The 18,905-nt window shown below is 36.0% G+C and overlaps 1 protein-coding gene across 22 annotated transcripts in view; it reads left to right on the top strand.

Moving 5' to 3' along the window:
- Nucleotides 1-18,905, top strand: part of ROBO2 (roundabout guidance receptor 2) — a 1,652,913-nt gene that overhangs the window by 1,113,141 nt on the left and 520,867 nt on the right. For all 22 annotated transcript variants that reach the window (XM_088794275.1, XM_074333465.2, XM_088794272.1 and 19 more), the window contains one exon: nucleotides 4,233-4,559. In XM_088794275.1, coding sequence (XP_088650401.1) covers nucleotides 4,233-4,559 — 327 coding nt within the window. The remainder of the gene's footprint in view (nucleotides 1-4,232; nucleotides 4,560-18,905) is intronic.

Raw genomic sequence — 18,905 nt, 5'->3', positions numbered from 1 at the left:
CTTAGTTTTAATAATAGAACAACTGTGACAGTAGGGAGAATGTAGATGACTGGATATGGGAGACTAGAGAAGAGCAAGGAGGACATCTAAGCAAGGTAATTGTAGTTTACCATATGCTTGCTATGTGCAAAGGATCAGATTCTATGGCTGTGTGTCCAAACCTTTACATTTGGAAAGATGTTACTTATTTGCAAACTATGATTAGCTCTTTATGCAAGGTTTTTGTTTTTTTATTATTACTTTTAAAATAATTCTTACTTTTTATAACCTGCAAATTCCTCATTTGCTTTAGGGACCCAGTACTTACAATATTTATTTATTACCTTCTTTATTGTGATATGATTATCTTATATGTAAATGCTTTGTGTTTTTTAAATAAGATTTTTATGAAAAGAATATAACTAACATACAATATTATATTAGTTCCAGGTGTCTGTCATAGTTATTTAACGTTTGTATACCTAAATAAGTGATCACCATGATAAATCCAGGAACTGTCTGACACTGTACCACACTATCACAATTTTATTGACTCTATTCCCTATGCTGTACATTACATCACCTGTGCCAGATGCTTCAGAAGTATCCCTTGTATGGGTTGTATGTGCCCTGCTGTTGTAGTTGAGCCTTGATTGCTGTCGGCACGTCAGTGGATGGTATTGACCCTCAGTCTGACTTGCTGTGGGGTTTGGTCACCTCCACAGCTTATGGTCTGCTGTGTGGGTATCTTATCCCACTGAGTGGGATTTGTCGTAGTGGGCTCTGGTGCTTGTAGAGATCGCCCTTTGTGTGTGCCACTTGGGGAGCTAATTGGGTGGTTCTCTGTGTGGTCTAAAGCCAACCTCTAAGTATGTTGGTTTTGGGACCTCTTGGGAGGGGCTCCAGTGCAGGCCCAGGTCACCCACTGTGACCAGTGGGGGACTACCTGGTAGGAGGTACAAAGCGATGCATGGTTGTTCGCCACCTGCACTAAACTTGTAGGCATGTGGGAGATGCCATGATGCAGAGCAAGATGGTTGCCACCTCCCTGGGGTGGCTCCCCAAAACGCCAGGACACCCCAAAGCCTGTTGCCACCTGCCAGCTCCCTTGAGGTTCAGCTGAGGATATAGCCTCAGGTGGTACACCAGTTTGGTGAGGCAGGGTGTCAGGGAGTCACTAGAGGGGGAAGAATTGTGGTCACCAGGTTAATGTAGACTCTGGTTTGTTGCCAGTGCTGATCTTGTTGCTACTCAGCAAAAGTCTCAGAGCACACCCAGACCAGTCGCCACCCATCTGGAGCCCACAGACCCCGATGTTTTCCAAGAAAGAGTGCGATGCAGGCAGGGCTGGCTCCTCACTGAGAAAATGCCTCCAGCGTTGGGGCAGTTGGGGAAGGCAGGGTTTCAGGGGAACTCACCAGACCAATCAGATTCAGATTTGGTCATGTGGGGACGGGCTCATCACAGGAAAGATGGAATTTGGCTGCTGTCTGCACAGGAGAAGGACCCCATACAGGGAATGGCAACTGTCCTCCAGTCCTCACCTAAAACCACACACCTCAGTCTTTCCTTGTGTGTCTTTGATGCACCCTGAGTCACCAGCTCTCTGCCGAAGCCCAGGGTGCATGCTTGCAAGTGAGTCTGTGCATGGACCCTTTAAGAGGATGGCTGGGTTTTTCATAGCTTTCCGTCCCATCTGGATGGTCAGAATCCCCACTGTTTTTCACAGCCAGATGTTGTGGGGTCTCTTCCAGGCAGCAGTACTCCGGGGTGGGGAGCCTGTGTGGAGCTGGGGTCACTTGCTCATTTGAGGGGAATCTCTGAGGCTGAAATATCCCTTCTGATTCTCAACCACTACGTGGAGTTTTGCTGCTGGCCTGTTTTATGTCTCTGTCCCCTCTACGAGTCTCAATGTTGCTTCTTCTTTATAATCTTTAGTTATAAAACTCCTATTCGACTAGACTTAAGATGGTTCTCCTAGACTTAAGATGGTAGATTGTTCTATAACTTAGTTGTAATGTTAATGTGTTTATCGAAGGAAACAGGCACAATGTTTACCTACATGGCCATCTTGGATCTCTTCCCCGGGTTTCTTTAGTTCTTTTTTTTTTTTTTTTCAGTCTGACCTGTGTACTGTGAACTTTTTTTTTTTTAAGTTTTTATTGGGGAATGTTGGGGTACAGTGTGTTTCTCCAGGCCCCATCCACTCCAAATCATTGTCCTTCAATCTAGTTGTGGAGGGCGCAGCTCAGCTCGAAGTCCAGTTGCTGTTTTCAGTCTTTAGCTGCAGGGGGCGCAGCTCTGCAGCCCACTATCCCATGTGGGAATTGAACCAGCAGCCTTGTTGTTGAGAGTTTGTGCTGTAACCAGCTGAGCCATACAGACGCCCCTCCGGAAGCTCAGCGGCAGCTTGTTGTCTTCAATCTAATTGTGGAGGGTGCAGCTCACTGGCCCATGCGGCAACCCTGTTGTTTAGAGCTCATGTTCTAACCAGCTGAGCCATCTGGCCACCCCTATAAACTATTCTTTTATTTTAGGTATCTAGCATTTATAATATTTAGGTTCCTTCTCGGATCTGATGAGATAACAAATGGTAATCAGCAACTTTTAAAATTTAATCCTCTTTAGGAAAGAAAAGATTTATTCACTACCAAATTGAATTTCCTCTGTCAAATTAAAATATTCATTTTTAATAATATTGAACATAAACTAGAATAATATTGAGGAATAAATATTACTTGTGTTTATTAAGCAGTAATGTGCTAATGTTAGGTGACTGCTTGGAAAATTTTAAGAGCAAACTTTTAAAAGCCCATATGTAGATTATCATTATGTCCTCACATGTGATTATTTCTCTCAGTATCTCCTTTAGATTAATTTGCAGCAGTTGGTAGGACCTTCCCACCAATAATGGCCATAGATAGCTTATAAATTAAAAATATTCAAAGACATTATGCTAAATGTTCTTAAAATACCAACAGGACTTTTGTTTCCTGTTTTTTATACCCCTTAGTGGTCCTACTTTCATTGAAGCCACATGGAAGTCACTGATACCTATTACTCTTCCTTCCCATATGGTGATATACCAAATTCTATCAAGTGTTGTTTTATGATATGACTTAAATCTTCCTCCATTTTTCTACTGTCCGCAGCATTTCTCAAGGTCAGTTTATGTTTAATGGTTCTTTGGGGTATTTAAGTAACTCTCAACTATCTTTTTGCTTCCATTGCTATCTATCTTACACTGCAGGCCAAAAGTGTCTTTTAAAATATACAAGTAGTTAAGTTACTGTCCTCTCAAAATCTGTTAGCTGTATGGACTAAAAGTCACACTTGTTAGCATGGTATTTAAAGCCCTTTTGTCTATGGCTCCAATCCTACATTTACCCTCACCTGCCACATCAACGTCTTCCCTGATTATGAAATATACTATGCATATACTCTCACTTCCTTGTTCTTTTGCTCATGTTGTTCTTCAATATGAATGCCTTTCTTCCTCTATTGACATATTTTTATTCTTTACGGCTCAATTTAAATACCACCTTTTGGGGGAGAGAGTTCTTATTTAGAGTTAACTTTTTTGCCCCATTTTCTTCCTATGAGTCATTTATTGGACTTTCATACAGCACATTTCAGTTTAACATAGTGATTCTACTTTAGTTCCTCAGTCAGACATAACTGGATTCAAATCCTGCCTCTACTGCTTACTTCCTCTGTATTTCTGGGCAGTTGGTGTAATTTCCTAAGCTCCCTCTTTGTCTGTTAAATTGAGTTAATATTTGTATATAATGCTCAGGTCTCTTTTTATATTACGTCTGATAAAACGTTAGCATGATAAACAGTATCTAACTGTGTATTCTTGGTACTTACCCACTTGCTTTTCTATCCCGTAGTGGTAAGCACTGTGAGGACAGGAATTAGTCTTACTCATCTTAGTACTCATTCTGACGTGCTGGTGACAAAAGAAAATATCATCTTCTCTTTTACTTTTGCTTGTCGTGGTTTATGGGACATGTTAAACCTAATTCATTAGAATTAACATATTATATTTATTGCTATATTGTCTCTTTCCACAAAGGAATTGGGATGCCTTATGAGATGCATAAAAACACTAGAGTGACACATGAGTAAAATCGTAGTAACTGTACTTTGAATAATTGAAGAGTTAAATTTCACCAGTGTGAACTTAAGTGATACAAAAGCTATAGATAAGAACATACTAAAGCTTGTGTTCATTCTGTCATATTTTGTAGGATCACGTCTTCGCCAGGAGGACTTTCCCCCACGGATTGTGGAGCACCCTTCAGATGTCATTGTTTCTAAGGGAGAGCCCACCACTTTGAACTGTAAGGCTGAGGGCCGACCAACTCCCACCATTGAGTGGTACAAAGATGGTGAGAGGGTGGAGACTGACAAGGATGATCCCCGGTCCCATAGGATGCTGCTGCCCAGCGGGTCCTTATTCTTCTTGCGCATTGTGCATGGGCGCAGGAGTAAACCTGATGAGGGAAGCTACGTCTGCGTTGCAAGGAACTATCTTGGTGAAGCAGTGAGTCGAAATGCATCTCTGGAAGTGGCATGTAAGTAACGTAATGAACCTCATAAATGGCATGCATGTTTAGTTTGATTAATTCCTAGTAAGTTGCGCTTTGTTCCCATAGGCAATGTCTGAAAAATAAATAATACATAATTTTACTTTGCCTTCTCCAAAGAAAGCTGGTTAAATAATGTCAAGCCCAGGTGTTGCAGTACATTTGTTTATGTTAAAGCAAGGTGGAGATGATGCTGGTCATTTTTAAAATTCGAATTATCAATGAGAGATATATACAAGTATTAAACTTGGCTATGTTATAATAAAAATTTTGTGTAACAAGACATCAAATACAAGATATACATTCAATATTGTACTGATTTCGGTTTTATATATATATATATGTATATATGTGTATATATCTGTATATATGTGTGTATATGTATACACACACACATACATATATATATATATATATATATATATATATATATATATATATATATATATATATCAGGAAATTTTATTAGTTAATTTTAAAAAGAATATACTCTCTAGGTTAAATTAACTCTTTTACTTCTAGGATACATTCAAGAATTATTGCCCAAGGCATCATATTGGGAAGAATAGCAGATTTTTTTTTTTTTTAATCAAAAAGTTCATCAGAGAAGAGATCTGATTTCTGTAGGGACAGAATGTTCATACACAGGAGGGACTCACTCAGTATCGGTAATCAGCAATAGCTAAGGATTTTCCCTGACTCTGTATTAAAACACACACACACACACACACACACACACACACACACACACGGGTCCCCAAAAAATGTATACACATTTTAAGAAACAAAAAAACTATTGAAATTGTAATACTCAATATGTACCGATAACAAAAGATGAATACAAGTCACGTTTGACTTCTGCAATTACAAGACGTGCTCAAAGTGGTTACCATCAGCATCCAGACACTTCTGATTATGGCAAACTACTGCTTGAGCAACGTTGACCAAAGTGTCCACTTGTATACATTTTTTTGGCACCCCTGGTATGTGTGTATATATACATATATGTATTTATTATGTCTATGTAAATGTATATGTATTTATTATGTATATGCATATGTGTTTATTAATCAGATAACCCAGAAACACTAATAAATTAAGGTATTCGTGTTTTGCAGCTATTTGAACATTGATTGCATAACTTCATAGTTTGTTTTCCAGAACAAATTGAAGTATACGATAGGTTCTTGTTTCTTTTGTTTGGTTTATAAACAAGAATTTGGTGACCATACGTTTGACATTATCTATATTGAGGAGAGATTTTATCTAGAATTAATTCTGAATAAGATGCCTACAATTAGGCCTTAAAAAAGTTTGTACCTTTCAACTTTCTGGTTGTACCAGTAGGTCTTCATACATGAGATAATTGAGTAATTTCAGTAGACATGAGTCTTATATGTCTTATTTATATGTCTGGGAGAGGAGTGCTAAATAATAGCTCATGGTCTCATGTCTGTAATTAAAATTGAACTGTGCTTACATGCTGCAAGGTATCACACTAGACTGTAAAACTTGTGTATTGCGTATTGAAATTCTCAATGATGTGACCTTGTATCATTACCTTTACGTATGAAAGTATCTTTTAGTGAACAAAATTATGGTTTTCTTATTCATTTATTCCAATGAAAGCTTTTGTTTTCAAGTGTCCAGTCTTTTGATTTAAAGTTTGTACCAGGAAACTGGAACACATTGACGCTTGAAATGTGTAAATCCAGTAGGAAAAGATTGGAAGAATCCTAAGAACCAAATTTGTTTTTAAAGGGCCTCATAATACGAGCATTAGAATGTTAGATAGTGATGCCATTTTGCACTGGACACTAGGCAATTTCATTTTTATGACTTACTTTTAAAAGCAGTTAAATACCATTTAGAGAGATTTGAAATACACATTAAAATCTCAAGTATGCAAGTATTCCAAATTGCTCCATTTTCATTTTGAAATATTTCTGGAACTTTCCAAACTTATTGAAATATTTCAATGAAAATGTAATTGATCTTTTCCCTTACTAGATCCTGTTACAGTAAAAACAGAGGGTTACAGAAAATGTATATACATTTTAAGAAAGGAAAAAACTGTATTAAAAGTGTAATAATATGTACCGATAACAAAAGATGAATACAAGTCATGTGTATACATTTTTTTGACACCCCCGGTGTAACAGGTGCTATTCTCCCCTTTTATAGATAAAATGAAACCCATGATAGTTAAATGACCAAGACGTAGACAATAAGTTCATGGGAAATTCAAGATCAGATCCTGATTCTTTTAATTTTCAGTTTTATAGAATTATGTTGTATTTGGAAAAACACTTATATGAAATCTAGCCTATTTTATATAAATAAAAATTAAAAATTTTTAATTTTGTTCTTTTTATCTACTTAGCACCACATAACTATTTTAATACTTAACTAATTTGTATTCTCAATGTTAAAGTTTATCTAAATTGGCCAGTCATTTTATTGTTGGTCAAATAAATGCTTTTTTTCCCCTGAACTTTAGCTTTGTTAATATTGCTCTCAATACACATGAATTTTGTACTTTTATTTCCTAACTGCATCATTAATAATGAATCAAACTGTTTTTTGGGGAAAATCTTAAACCATTATTTTTTTTCACCCTGTAATGTGACAGTAGCTTTTTACATTTAAAATCAATGAGCTTTGAGAAATGCTAAAAATATTTCTGACCTAGAGAGGAAAACAAGAAGTCTTCTAAATTGAATTTTGCTAGTGAATACATTTCTTTCTTCTAATGCCATGTCGACAGTTCATGCCATTTGAGGCAACGCAACATCAAATAGTGTTCATTTATATGCTGCTCATCTCTTTCACATTAGCTCATTATATTCTGTCTTTCCTTATGTGTTTCATAAAAAGTATTAATATGGAAATTTGGATTAAGCACTGTGATTTCGCAATACTATTGGTAACCAATGTGTATTTTTATAAAATGGTAGAAGAACAGCTGCAGATTATGTAATTGTTTGACCTTTGTATTTTAGAACACTCAACGTAAATGCTTAGTTATGGCACATCCATTGTTTTTTCCATTAAAGAAAAAAATGGAAGCCTAAAAACATTGTGTATTTGGAGAACTGCTGGTGGCTCGATATGACGTTGGTAGCAGCATATGAGGCATGGGGTGCATCATAAAACCTAGAATTTTTCTGTTATGAAAGAGGAGAGTCTTTGAAAGAGAATTGAAAATTGGGTTTAAGGAACGATGACTGAAATCAGAAGAATTAAGAAGCTGCCCAATAACTCAGAAGAGTTTATGTTAGATTTTTAAACTGAAAATAGCCGTGAAGATTGAAAGAAGGAAATAGTTTGAATCATATTTAGAAATTATAAATCATGCTCCTTTAAGGTCAATTTTGGTGATAGACAGTGATTCCTATGTCTGTGTGTGTGTGTGTGTGTGTGTGTGTGTGTGTGTGTACTTTTTGTTTTGCTTTGCTTTTGCAGAATGACTGGGTATATAGTACTACCATGCATAGGAATAGCAGATGCAGAAAAAATAACTGTAGTGGGAACTGAAGAAGAAAATCAGCTTTGGTGCTATTGTTTGCCTTTCCAGTGAGATATCAAGCTAAAAATATGTTCTACTAAAAAAAAAAAAAAAAAGAAGCTTCTTAAATTGAGAGCAAGTTCTTTCTGAGACAGAGGTTGAAGCCACAGAAATAGGTAGAAGTAGACATTGTTACCCAGGCAGGCTGTGTGCAAGGACAGGTTCACATGGGCTGAGACCACTCCCATTGTTTGGAACCTCCATATTTAATGGTGGGCAAAGGAAAGAAATGCCAGTGCAGGAGACTCAGAGAAGATTTCAGAATTGATAGGATACGGACAGTAAAGTGACAAGGAAATAATTTTAAGAATGAAAAAATGGTTGACAATGAAATGCCACCCAGTTGTCAAATAAAGTGTATGTGTGGGGTCTAGGAATGGAAATAGCACAGCAGCTGAAACATGAGGAGGTGGTGGGCTTGGAGTGAAAAATGCTGCTTGTTCTTCCAAGAATTGAGCTCTGAATGGGGTGTGAGGGAACTAGAGCAGGGTGATTTTTTGTCGTGGGGCACGGTGCTCTGCATTGTACCATGAGGAACAGCATCTCTGGCCTGTGCTTAGGAGATGCCAGTGGGACTCTCCCAACCCCATTTGTGACAACCAGAGGTGTCTCCAGACACTGTCAAATCTCCCTGGGGTGGGGATGGGTCAAAATAGTTGAGGATTACTAATCTAGGTGTATCTAGGTGGTTGAGAGTGTGTGGATAAGTAGGAAACTAACTTGTTACAAGTTTTATGGTGGAATGACTAGTGATAAAAAATATGCAAATGTTTTGACCCTCTTTGCTTCACCTTGGTTTTCATTTTTACTTTAACTCTTGGTTTCTGCTGTTGTATGAAATGTGCAGTTTTATTGATAACCATCTGTCTTGACTGATGGTATGGAAGTCCGCCTGTTCTTTACCATAATGTATTTGTTCTCTTTTTTGTTGTCCTTTAATATGTACTTCATTTTTACATAGGGAACAATATATTGGAGGAAAAAAATATTCAGGACCAATCATTTCAATGAAGATTTAAATGACTTACGTCATATTTGCTTTTCCCCTGTTTGTTTTGGGAGACAAAAAATAAAGCAGTCTTGAAAGTACTTTTCAAAGCACTGAACTGAAGAAAGGTCTTTAGGCAAAAAATGATTTTTACATATTTAGAAGAGAATTGCAGAGTCCACAGTAAGTCACCTGGCACTGAAGAAGTTAATACACAGTTTTCTGATGGGACCACCAAGAGAGCCTGGGCATAGCTGGTGGAGGAGATAGGATTTCAGTTAGAACACCAGTCTTCCCTGTGTTTGGAGCAAAAGGAGCACAGGGGTCCTCATCCAGAATGTGGCTGCCTGTGATGCAGCCAGAGCCAGTGGCAGCCCCTAGAGATAGCAGCTGTAGCCCCAGGTGGTAAATATATGACAGCATCTTGATCTATCGACCCGGGTAAGAGGGGGTTCTGGCCTAAATGAAAATTCATGAAAAATTGATGAAGTCCCCAGATTATTTTTTCCATTTTCTTTTCTTAGCATTACTCCAATGCAGAGAGAGGAGATTAAGGTGGTGAATGCTTTAGTAGCAAGGGGACTGTGGTTCAAAGTTCAGGGGTCACATAGAAACCGATCCTCTCTCTCTCTCTCTCTCTCTCTCTCTCTCTCTCTCTCTCTCTCTTCTGTTCTTACTTCTAACCAGAATACAAGAACTTTTATTTACCTTTGCTTTGTTAAAAGTAAAACAAAATAATATTGCTAAATGTCTAAAAGTTGGCTTTTGATGCAGCTACACAAGAAATAATGGATGTAATTCATAATTTAATTGGGAACAAAAATAGATTGAATTGCATGACTGCAGGGTGATTTCTATTCTTTTTTTCTTTCTGTTCTTTTCTTCTCTTTTCTTTCTTTCTTGTATGTGTGTGTGTGTGTGTGTGTCATTTATTAAGACCCATGCTGCAAGAGTCATTTAGAGAAGGAAAAGGTCTTGCATTATTTATGGTCACAGATTGCTAGAATAGCAAAGCTATGGAACACTCTACAAACATAATGATCCTATTTGCTTTAAATCCAAAACTAAATTGATGTTTTAACTCTACAAGGTAGAGAGGTAACAGAAGTAGACTGACTTTAGTAACAGAGGCCACAGGTGGCCTTAAAAATGAACACAAGGTAAACTGTTTTCTTGACATTCCAAGTTAATATGTATTGTTCTTCTTTAAAAAAAAAGTCAGTTTGGCTATAAATGAGTATTATTCAGGAAAAATACCTTTATGCTTCATAAAGAGACATGATAGATTAAATTGGAAAAAAAAAAGGCTTAGCCATGGAGAACTTTCTAAAACCATGTTATTGAGATATAATTCACATACTATATCATTTACCCATTTAAAGTGTGCAATTCAATGTACTTAACTATGTTCCAGAGTTATTCAACCAACACCAAGATCTAATTTAGAACATGTTCCCTACACCTAATGAAAACCCTACACCCATTAGCAATCAATTCCTGTTGCCCCAGAACCTGCCCCAGTCTTAGGCAAACATAATATACTTTCTGTTGCTATACTTTTGCCTATTTTGGACTTTCATATAAATGGAATCATACTGTATATGGCTTTTTTGACTAGCTCCTTTCCTTAGTATAATATTTGCAAGGATCATCCTTTTTGTAGCATGTATCAGTACTTCATTCCTTTCTATTGCTGAATAATATTCCACTGTGTGGATATACCACATTTATTCATCCACTTATCAGTTACTTAATAGGCATTTGGGTGTTTCCACTTTTTGTCTAATATGAATAATGATCCTGTGAATATTACTGTACAAGCTTTTGTGTGACATATAGTTTCATTTAGGTCTTCTCTTAGGTATAAACCTAAGAGTAGATTTGCTTAGTCAAATGGTAACTCTGTTTAACTTTTTGAGAGATTTATATGTAACACTTAAGTGTAGATAAAATATATTTAGTGTCAATAAGTTAATTGTATCTAAATCCCCTCTTAGTATAAAGCACAGCCATGAAACATTGATAGTATTTGATAAATATTATTGAATGGCTGGTATGTTACACTTCCTGTGTCAAATGCTCATATTTTAAGATAAGATTAAATTAAAATATAAAACAATTATTTGACAATATTGAATGGCCACAAAGTTTCCATTATGTTTTCTTTTGATCCAGTTATTTAATTCAAGTAGGTATGAATTGATGGAATAAATTCTGAAATCACTTCCATTTACAGAACTTCTACCAGATTGTGTTGATTTTGGCCCTGTTTAATTTGACTAATCTTGCTGTTTTAATCTTCATTCCATTTTCTGTGATATTTTATATTTGTTCTGAAAGCAGACAATATTCTGCCTTCTCAGGAAATGATGTTACTCTCTCTTTCTTGAGAATAACTGACATCACCTTTCCTTTTTCTAGTTGCTTTTCCTTCCAAATAGCTTAGATTTTTTCCTTGGAAAGCTTTGAATAACAAATTATATGAGCAAGTCTTTGAATAAGAAATTAATGAGCAATTATAATAGAAGTTGGTTAAGTAATTCCAGGAGTGGGGAAACAGAGAGACATGTTGTCACCATATCATGACTTTCCTAAAACAAATGAACGTGCAAACACTTTTGTTCATTTAAATGCATAAGAGGCAGAGGGTCAAACTGGAACTGATATGTGTCTTCATAGATTTTGACCAAAAATGAATATAGAGGCAAGTGCTTTTTCATGATCGCTCTAGTGGTATTTCTAAAACTTTCAATAGAGAATTCAAAGTTTTTGGTAGGGTGAGGACGGTACACAAACAACTGAAAACACTCATAGCTCAAGACACTTGGGCCATGTTATGGGCTGAATAGTCTCCCCCCTGAATTTCATATGCTGAAGCACCTCAGAACGTGACTGTATTTGGAGGTAGGACCTTTAAAATGGCACCCTAATCTAATCTGACTAGTGTCCTTATAAGAAGGAATTTGGACACATGAAGAGACACCCTGGATGCACAAGCACAGAGGAAAACACAGGGAGAAGACGGCCATCTGCAAGTCTGCATGAGCGGTCTCAGAAGAAACCAAACCTGCCAACACCTTAATCTTGGACTTTCAGCTTCCAGACCTCTGAGAAGTAACATTTTTGTTGTTTAAGCCCCCTAGTCTGGTATTTTGTTATGGCAGTCGTAGCAAATGCATACAGGCCATTAATTTTCCAACATGACTAACACCAAGTAAGAGATTGTGTTCAGAGGGAAGTAAGTGATGAGCACCATATACTCTTTGCACTCAGCAGAGTTTATACTGCCCTGCATCCATAATGCCGGCTTGAGGCTGTTCTAGAAGAAATCTGTAAACTCAATTGAAAGCATTATAAACCATGAATGTGTCAGCAGCAGAGAATCAATCTACAGCATATTGAACTGGAAACAAAGGACAAAGTAGCAAATATTGTGGTATTAGGAAAGAGACAAGCTTAGAGGGTATATGTGTGTGTACATGCACACATCTATATTGTTTGGGTTTTGTGTGTGACCTTTTCATTTTGTGATATTCCATCAAATTCCTTCAAATGCAGGCTTCTTCTTAAATCTTCACAAATGAAGGTGTGAAATTGCTACTCCTGGGAAAGATATCTGTACCTATGATCTATTTAAATATACATAATGCTGTATTTTGATATCAGGTTTCTGTTGATTGAATTAACTGTATCCAACCCCTCTTAGCACAAGTCTCAAGTTACTATTCACTCAAATTAGTCTGAATTCACTCTGATTCCATACATGAAATTAAATCTTGATGTCGTCTACTTTTCAAAAGATTGTTTCCTAAAACAGTATTATCCTGATCTCTGCAAACATGTGAATCCTACCCGTGAAATGGCAGACACAATTTTCATAATGATGCCAAGTGTATCATGCCAAGACATTTTGAGGTGCACTCTTGTTTTTAACCCCAGAAACCTTTTTTGATAGAGTTAAGGATATTCAAAGTTTAGGTGGCTTTCCCACCTTCAAACCTTCAATTTATTACATTTCAACTGGTGTACAAATATAAGTTGATTTCACTGAAAAAGTATATAGGTTGACATTATTTCTAGGAAACATAATTTTGTGCTGCAACTTGTATGTTTTTCTCTCAAGATTTTTGTTTCAGCAGAATGACAGGTCTCCAGTTTCCCTTCTTTAGATTGAATTTGTTTCTGATAATTATAATAAACATCTTTCAAGTCTGAAGCAGCCCCCACAAGTTTTCTATAATTATATGAAGAAGGCTGTACTTCTCTCATGCATGAGTTAGTATATATGGTAAGCTCTTTGCAGGAGTGTAGAAGTGAAAAAAATGGGTGAAATTTTGTTCAACCCTGGAAATTTCCTTCTGTACAAAAGTTTGTAATATCCTGTGGCTTAATTGCTACAGGATAAGGTTCAGTTTTAATATTGACACATTCTTTCCACTCTATACCATTGGAATTGATTTTTCCTCTTAGGAGATTTTCAAAAGGGGAAAAAAAACAAAAAACACTCCCAACCATCCATTTTTTAATTAGGAAATATTCATACATTTTTGTCAACAGGATACACGTTTAATCTAGGAAAGAAATATTGGGTCCATGCTTGGGGTGATTTCTGTAAACTCTCTGAAAATCCCCAGCACTACCATTCTGGGGCTGCTCAGGCATGAATATTTTAGGGTCTCTGGTCCTTGGAGAGAAGTGCAGCAAAGCTTGTAAGAGAAGCAGGTGTGTTCATGATGTGACAGATATATAGGACCAGACCCTCACGAATCCCAATAGGATTTTTGTATGTTTATTTTGTTTTGCTTTTTTGTTTTTGCAGAAAGTCAGCCACCAAAAATAGCCTGCGTCATTTATTCATTGGTTGGGCTAAGCCTGTTATATGATCAGTCCTCAAAAGGCCAGCAAACAGGGGTGGCTGGATAGCTCAGTTGGTTAGCGCGCCAGCTCTGAACAACGGGGTTGCCGGTTCGATTCCCACATGGGCCAGTGAGTGATCTGTGCCCTCCACACTAGATTGAAGGACAACGACTTGGAGCTGATGGGCCCTGGGAAAAACAACAACACACTGTTCCCCAATATTCCAACCCCCCAAAAAAAAGCCAGCAAACAAGGTTGTCAGTCTGGGTTATAGACAACAAGAAAAGTCTGACTGGCCGATACTATTAGCCCACTGAGTAGCGTTGCAAGTAGGGCCTAGAAATTGAGTTTAAATGAATTCTAAGAAGACAAGCTCTCTTTTTTATCACCTGTATATTTTTTTCTGAGCATCAAGCCATTTCCCAGTTATACCAGCACTTTTTAGTATTTAGATAAGCAATCATTAAGTTGTATAAGTTGTTATCTAATATCTAAGTCTGTCCCAAAACTTTAGGACAAATTTTACAGTGTGTGTGTGTGTGTGTGTGTGTGTGTGTGTGTGTATGTGTGTATATGTGTGTGTAAATATAATGAGACTATTTCCAAATATAAGTTGTATTTAATATAGACCATTTTATATATATCAACCTGCCTCATTTTCCTCCTTATTTGCTCCTTCTTGGTTTCTCTGCTTATTTACATTGAATGAGCACATTGTGTTTTTCCTTAAATCACTTTAACGTCTTCATTGGGTTTCCTTGTTATTAGGAGTAAAAAGCTGCTTAAGAGGTCATGCTTGTGTTATAGGTAAGAAACCTGGAAAGCCCCTTCAAGAGACAGCTAACCTTGCATAGTGGTGTGGGGTAAGGGCCTTCAGATAGGATATGCTGCCACAGGAGTTAGAAGGAGTGGCACCAAATGCTTCTGGATGAAAATTAATGAAACATGGCTTTAGAAAATTGGAGAGAAGTATAAAAGCAAAGACCTGAGGATGTGTTTGGCTAGTTTTGGGGAAAATTAGTATATTCATTGAAATGGAGTATATAAATAGAGAAGTGGAGGGACATAATTAAAGTAGAGAGGTAGAAATTGGTAATGACTAAACAAACTAAGGATCTTGCATGTTATCCTAGGAGATCTAAGGGAATCCTTCCGTGTTTTTTGATTTGGGAGCGGTACTTATATGGTATGAAAGGAGATGTGTCAAACACAGTGTGAGGTAGATTGGAGTGTGGAAGAGTGTGGTTGTAGGAGATCTACTGCAAGGTAAAGTATAGTAAGATGAGGGTTGAATTAATCTGATGAGTTCAATGGATATATTAGAAAAAGAGGAGATGGCATTCCAAAGGAGAATTTAAGAAATAAAGGAATTTAAGAAATAAATTTATGGTTTGAGGGGTGATATAAATTTAGTTTGCTATATATTTGTACAGTACCTTCTTACTACTAAGTACGCAACTAGGTGTTGATACTTAAAACAGAACACAAATCATTCAATAGGCATAGAGTTTCAGTTTTGCAGGATGAAAAAGTCCTGGAGATCTGTTGTACAACAGTGTGAATATACTTAACAATATTGAGCCATACACTTAAAAATAGTTAAGGTGGTATATTTTACTTTTGTTGTTGTTGTTGTTGTTTTACGTCAGTTATAAACAAAAAACAGAATAAGGCATGACTCATACCATCAAAGTGTTCAACAGGATGGAAAAAATGTGGTAAGTCCTAGGACAAGGAACAACTGACGTTTTAGGATTTCAGAGGGAGAAGAGGTTGCTTCTGCCAAAGGTATTTTGGAACAAGTAAAATGATTTCTCTGGATAGAAAATTAGCAATAATGATTGCTGCTGTTTACTAACTGCCAGCCTTTTTGTCTACGTTTTTTATACTCATGGTTTATTCCATTCTCAAAACAACCCTATTGTTTCCTATTTATTATATCTGAGGCCCAAAGAGTTAATTTGGCAATTTTGACACAGCAAGAAGAGTTAGGATTTGAACCCAGTCAGCCTTCCTCTAGAACCTGTTTTTTTCACCACTCTGCTGAGTCCTCGTAGATTCATTTAAATAATGAACAAAATAATTTGACACTTAAAATAAAGTATTAGCATTTGTTTTAGGTATTTTATGAAGAAATAATTATCCAATTTTATACACACACACACACACACACACACACAATCAGGATGCTGGCTAGAGGAAGTCTAAAGCTTTGTTTTGGTGATAACATTCTATGATTCATGGGATATCAAAGAAAACAAATAGCAGAAAGAGGAAACTTTTCTGTTTTTTTTTTTTTATTTAGTTATATATTGACATTTGAGAGCTCATTAGTTTATTCAAGTAATTTGATTTTCTCCGTACAGTTCGTAGTTGTCAAATATCAGTATCAGAAAAATCCATCAATTTCAGTTCCTATTGACATGTTTTCAGGCCAAAGAGCTTGGAGATTAAGAATCCAATGTATAAGACAAGGCATCTATCATTTAATATCTAAAGAGAACTGGACTAAGTTTTATAGAAAAAGGAGTACAATAATATCAATGATACCTTCCTAATAATTTCTAGAGTTCTTTGAGAGTCAGTCACATATTTACATGCATTATTTCATGATATATGTATTTGTAGACATTTGCTGAGTTTCATAGTTTTTTTCTATGTTCAGTACATAGTATACTTAACATTGATCAATTTGGCTTTGAAATTAATCTATTTATTTTTAATTTAAACATGAATTAAAAGAGGTAGGACAGTCTTTTCAACAATCATACTGAAACAATTGAATATCCATAGGCAAAAAAAAATGACAATGTCAACTTAGAGCTCTCATATTACACAAAAATGAATTCAAATGGGTCACAGATTTAAATGTAAAGCATAAAACCATAAAATTTTAGAAGGTAGGACACAATTTTCGGTGCTTAGGGCTTGATGAAAAGTTCTTAGACATGATGCCAGAGCACAAACCAAGAAAACAAAATAAATAAATGTGATTTCATTAAAATGGGAAACTTATTTTCTGAAAGAGCCTGTTAAGAGGATAAAAAGACAAGCTACATACTAGGAGACTATATTTGCAAACAACATATAGCTGACAAAAGAGTCATATCTAGAATGTGTAAAGATCTCTCAAAACTCAACATTAAATGAAACAAACAAACCAATTTGAAAATGGACACAAGACATGAAGGGACGTGTCACCATAAAGGATACATGGATGACAAATACGTACACAAAAAGATGTTAAAAGTCACTCAGGAGAATGCACATTAAGACGGTGATGAGCTATCACTATATACCTTTAGAGCAGCAAAAAAAAAAAAAAAAAAAAAAAAAAAGATGCATTACCAAATGCTGGTGAGGATGTGGAGAGACTGTATCTTTCAGATGTTACTGATGGGAATGTAAAATTGTACAGTCCTTCTGGGAAATAATTTGAGTTTCTTAAAACACTAAATACACACTTAACTTTTACTTTTATTCCTGGGACTTATCTCAGAGAAATGATAAGTTATATCTGCACAAAAATCTGTGTATAACTTTTAGTAGCAGATTTATTTGTAATAGCAATAAATAAATAAATAAATAAATAAATAAATAAATAAATAAAACGTAACAATGGACAGCAACTAAAATGTCCCTCATTTGATGAATAGTTAAGCTGTGCCATATCCATTTCATGGAATACTACTCAGCAATAAAAAAGAATGAATTATTGACACACACAATGACTTGAATGGATCTCAAAGGCATTATACTTAGTGAAAAAAACTACTTCCAAAGGCAGCATACTGTATGACTCCATTTATATAATCTTCTCAAAATGACAAACTTACAGTGATGGAAAACAGATTAGTGGTTGCTAAGGGTTAGGGATGCTGAGAGAGAAAGGCATGGGTGTGACAATGAAGGGAAAGCAAAAGGGTGAACTTTGTAGTGATAAAATAGTTGTGTAAGATGTAACCACAGCGGGGAAACTGGGTAAAGGGTGGACAGGACATCTCCATACTATCTTTACAACTTCCTGAAAATCTATAATTATTTCAAAATAAAAGAAGTTAAAACAAATGAGCTGCCCAACTATCTTAAGTAGACATTATACAATATAAATTAAAATGTTTTATTAGGAATTGAAAAAATATATTTTATAACTTTTGAATATTTAAGTGTTTTGCTTAAACATTAATGAAGTCATATTTTTATTAATGTCTGTGATCTGTTTAAAATTTACTTATTCAGATTCACAAATTCCCTGTTTGAAATTCATAACTTCAACTTGTCTTGCATTCTACATATAGTTCTGTGAGTCTATATTTGTGATTTTTGCTCCACAATTGTGTTTTGAGTTGAATCATAGACTTTATTTATTTATTTTTTTAAGAGAAAGGGAAGTTAGAGTAAGAGGGTGTGATTGTTTATGGAGTAAAGTAGGAGTCCCCAATATATGATCTAATGAATAGGGTCCACTATATAGCTTCCAACATTACCTTACTCTAAACTGCATTAATAGTTTAAATTAAAATTTTAATTGAGATTTATTATTTGCCGATAAATCCGCGTGTGGAAGATCAGTACTTCTGAGTATCTGTTTAATTACATCATTGTACTGGAATACTACTAGAAGAGAACGATCAAAGATTGAAGATAGTCACAAGTAGAAAAAGTGGAAGGAATTGGGATTATTCAGCAAGGAGCAATTGAAGATATCAGTAGGTCCAGTAGTTCTTCCTAAGCATGTCAAGAACTGTCATGCCAAAGAGCGGATATAGTGGGGGTGCCCAAAAAATGCCTACACATGACTTGTATTCATTTTTTGTTATGGGTATATATTGAGTATTAGAATTTTAATACAGTTTTTTTCCCTTCTTAAAATGTGTATACATTTTTTGGGGGCATCCTCTGTATATGTTCCATGTGACCA

This window comes from Rhinolophus sinicus, chromosome 17 (assembly GCF_057876585.1).
Source record: "Rhinolophus sinicus isolate RSI-liver-muscle chromosome 17, RSI-T2T, whole genome shotgun sequence".
NCBI classification, from domain to species: Eukaryota; Metazoa; Chordata; class Mammalia; order Chiroptera; family Rhinolophidae; genus Rhinolophus; species Rhinolophus sinicus.
Note: the sequence above shows the minus strand (reverse complement) of the source record. Positions and strands in the feature narration are given on the sequence as shown.